Source organism: Chaetura pelagica, unplaced genomic scaffold, assembly GCF_000747805.2.
Source record: "Chaetura pelagica isolate M959 unplaced genomic scaffold, ChaPel_1.0 scaffold70, whole genome shotgun sequence".
In the NCBI taxonomy this organism is placed as follows: domain Eukaryota; kingdom Metazoa; phylum Chordata; class Aves; order Apodiformes; family Apodidae; genus Chaetura; species Chaetura pelagica.
In genome coordinates, this window is record NW_009952265.1 from 4851581 (window position 1) to 4853847 (window position 2267).

General features: G+C 48.2%; 1 protein-coding gene across 1 annotated transcript in view; it reads left to right on the forward strand.

Annotated features, from left to right (window-relative positions):
- Positions 1 to 2267, forward strand: part of MEIS2 (Meis homeobox 2) — a 176090-nt gene that overhangs the window by 3712 nt on the left and 170111 nt on the right. Inside the window, exons 4-5 of the mRNA XM_010007746.1 lie at positions 670 to 781; positions 1708 to 1857. Of these exons, the coding sequence (XP_010006048.1) occupies positions 670 to 781; positions 1708 to 1857 (262 nt within the window). The remainder of the gene's footprint in view (positions 1 to 669; positions 782 to 1707; positions 1858 to 2267) is intronic.

Sequence of the window (2267 nt, forward strand, 5' to 3'; positions counted from 1 at the left end):
TCCCCTCCCGCCCTTCCCAAACCCACCGGCAGCCGCCGGCAAAAGCCCTCCGCTGTCCGGGGCGGTGGGGAGGAGGCTGGGGCCCGGGCTGTGCGGGCGGGGGAGGGGGAGAGCCGGGGGGTGTTGGAAAGCTACAGTCAAGAGGCTTCAAAGAGCTGCACTTTTAAAGTGAGTCAGGGCAAACTCTCGAGCCTCAACGCATTGCAAAGCTGTGTTTGAAAGCCGCGGGAAGCTAAAGTGAAGGAAATAACTGCTTGAGAAGAGAGCGCTGGAGATTTCTAACGTAATTCTCTTGCTAATGTGAACGATTTCAATATTCAAAGTGCCTAAATCCGCTTGTAAAGAAGATCCCAAACTATTCATCCTTTCCCCCCTCCCCTTTCTCCTGCAGGCGTGGAGGGGGGTGGGAGTGTGTGTTTGACTTCTCTGTGGACCCTCAAAGATGAGGGCCGGGGTGTTGAGAGGGAGCGAGAAAAAGAGGAAGAGGTTTTCTCCAAGACCGCGGTAATAAAGCACTAATCACCGCTCCTGGAATAAATATGATAAAAATCAAGTGCTTAGGTTAAAGTTGATCAAAATTATTCAAGCGTGACCAATGAGCTAAAATCCTAGATAATGACTGCACGCCCTGACAAGCCCCTTCTCCCCCTCGTCCACTCGGGCTCGCAGCTCTGCACGGCCCCCGAGTTCCTGTCTCCCACGTAACCCCTTGCTCAAAACTTTCTTACAGATGATCCAAGCAATACAAGTACTAAGGTTTCACCTTTTGGAATTAGAAAAGGTAAGAGCCGCGGAGGTGGGCGGGGGGCAAGCCGTTCCCTCACTGTTCCCTCTGCTCCCTTCCCTCTCCCCCCCAGCCCCCGCCCCCTCGTCTGTTTGGGATGACTTGTAAACATTGCCAGAAAAGATAGGGAAACGCAGGGTGATTCTGCCATCAGAGCATGTGACAGCCGACAACCATGCCCAGCCCAGCCTGGCTTTTTTTTTTTTTTTTTTCCTTTCTTCAGAATAATTTCAACCAAGTCATTAAATATACGTATTATTAAACCTCTTCCATCCTTCTTACTCCTTCCCTCACTAGAAGCTCTTTTCCTCTCTCGGAAATAACATGTTTAACAAAAAGAGAAATGAAAACGGTCCTGCCGTTCTCCAGCCCTGGCAGGCAATATTAACCCTGAGCAAGCACTAAATGTTTGACAGAGGCAGGGGGCCCTGGGCGGCGTGGCGAGGGGGCTGTGCCCTGGGACGGGAACGGCTCTTCCCACAGCCTCAGCCAGTAGCTTCGTTTTGCTCTTGCCGGCCACTGAGACCTTTTTTAAGCCCCGGGTTAAACCGATCCCGTCCCCGAGTGACTAGTTGTACTTGTCTGGGCTGTGTGTGCTCCAGAGATACCGCCTGGGTTCAGCTCCCAGTGTTCTGATGTTATCATCACATAGGATTTTCCTCTGCACACCAGACTGAGCCCACTATCTCTGTCTCTAACTTGTTGCTGCGGCGAGTCTCTAGGGAATAATATGTGCTGCAACAATTTCTCTATTGTTTCCTTGCCTTCAACTATTGTGCCCCTTAATTAGAGTTACTTGTGGAATAGATCAGAGGGTTGTTCTTGCTACCAAAAAAAAAAAAAAAAAAAAAAAAAGGAAGAGAGGTTGCAATCCGGTGTTTTGCCACCTCTAATACTACTACTATTCTTGTTACTGATTTCAGGTTCATGAATTGTGTGATAACTTCTGCCATCGGTACATTAGTTGTTTGAAAGGAAAAATGCCAATAGACCTCGTTATTGATGAAAGAGATGGCAGCTCCAAATCAGACCACGAAGAACTCTCAGGATCTTCCACAAATTTAGCCGATCATGTAAGTCCTTCTGATTATTTTATGGCCTTTTTAAAGATTTTAACCTTCTTAGGACAACCTGTCCTAATTTTATTGTTTTGATGCTCTTGCCTGTTAGTACTGTTATTGTTGCTACTTTAACCTCTTTGCAAGCTTGGATCCCATCTTTACACTTACTTTCCGTTCACTTTGTGCAGTTGTAGAAATGCAAAAAGTTCCTTCTGTTTCCATCCGTAAAGCAGCGAGTTTGCAATGGTTTGTAAGGCTTCCCGGTCTGGGTGGCTGGGATAGCTGCCGGACTGTTGGTGTGATGTAGGGATCGGTGCGTTCTCTTCTTTGCCAACTCTGTACTCAACGCAGCAATGTAAGGAAACAGAGACAAGAAAGTTAGGGAGAAAGTTTGCTGATTTGCTCTCCACTCCCCCCCCCCC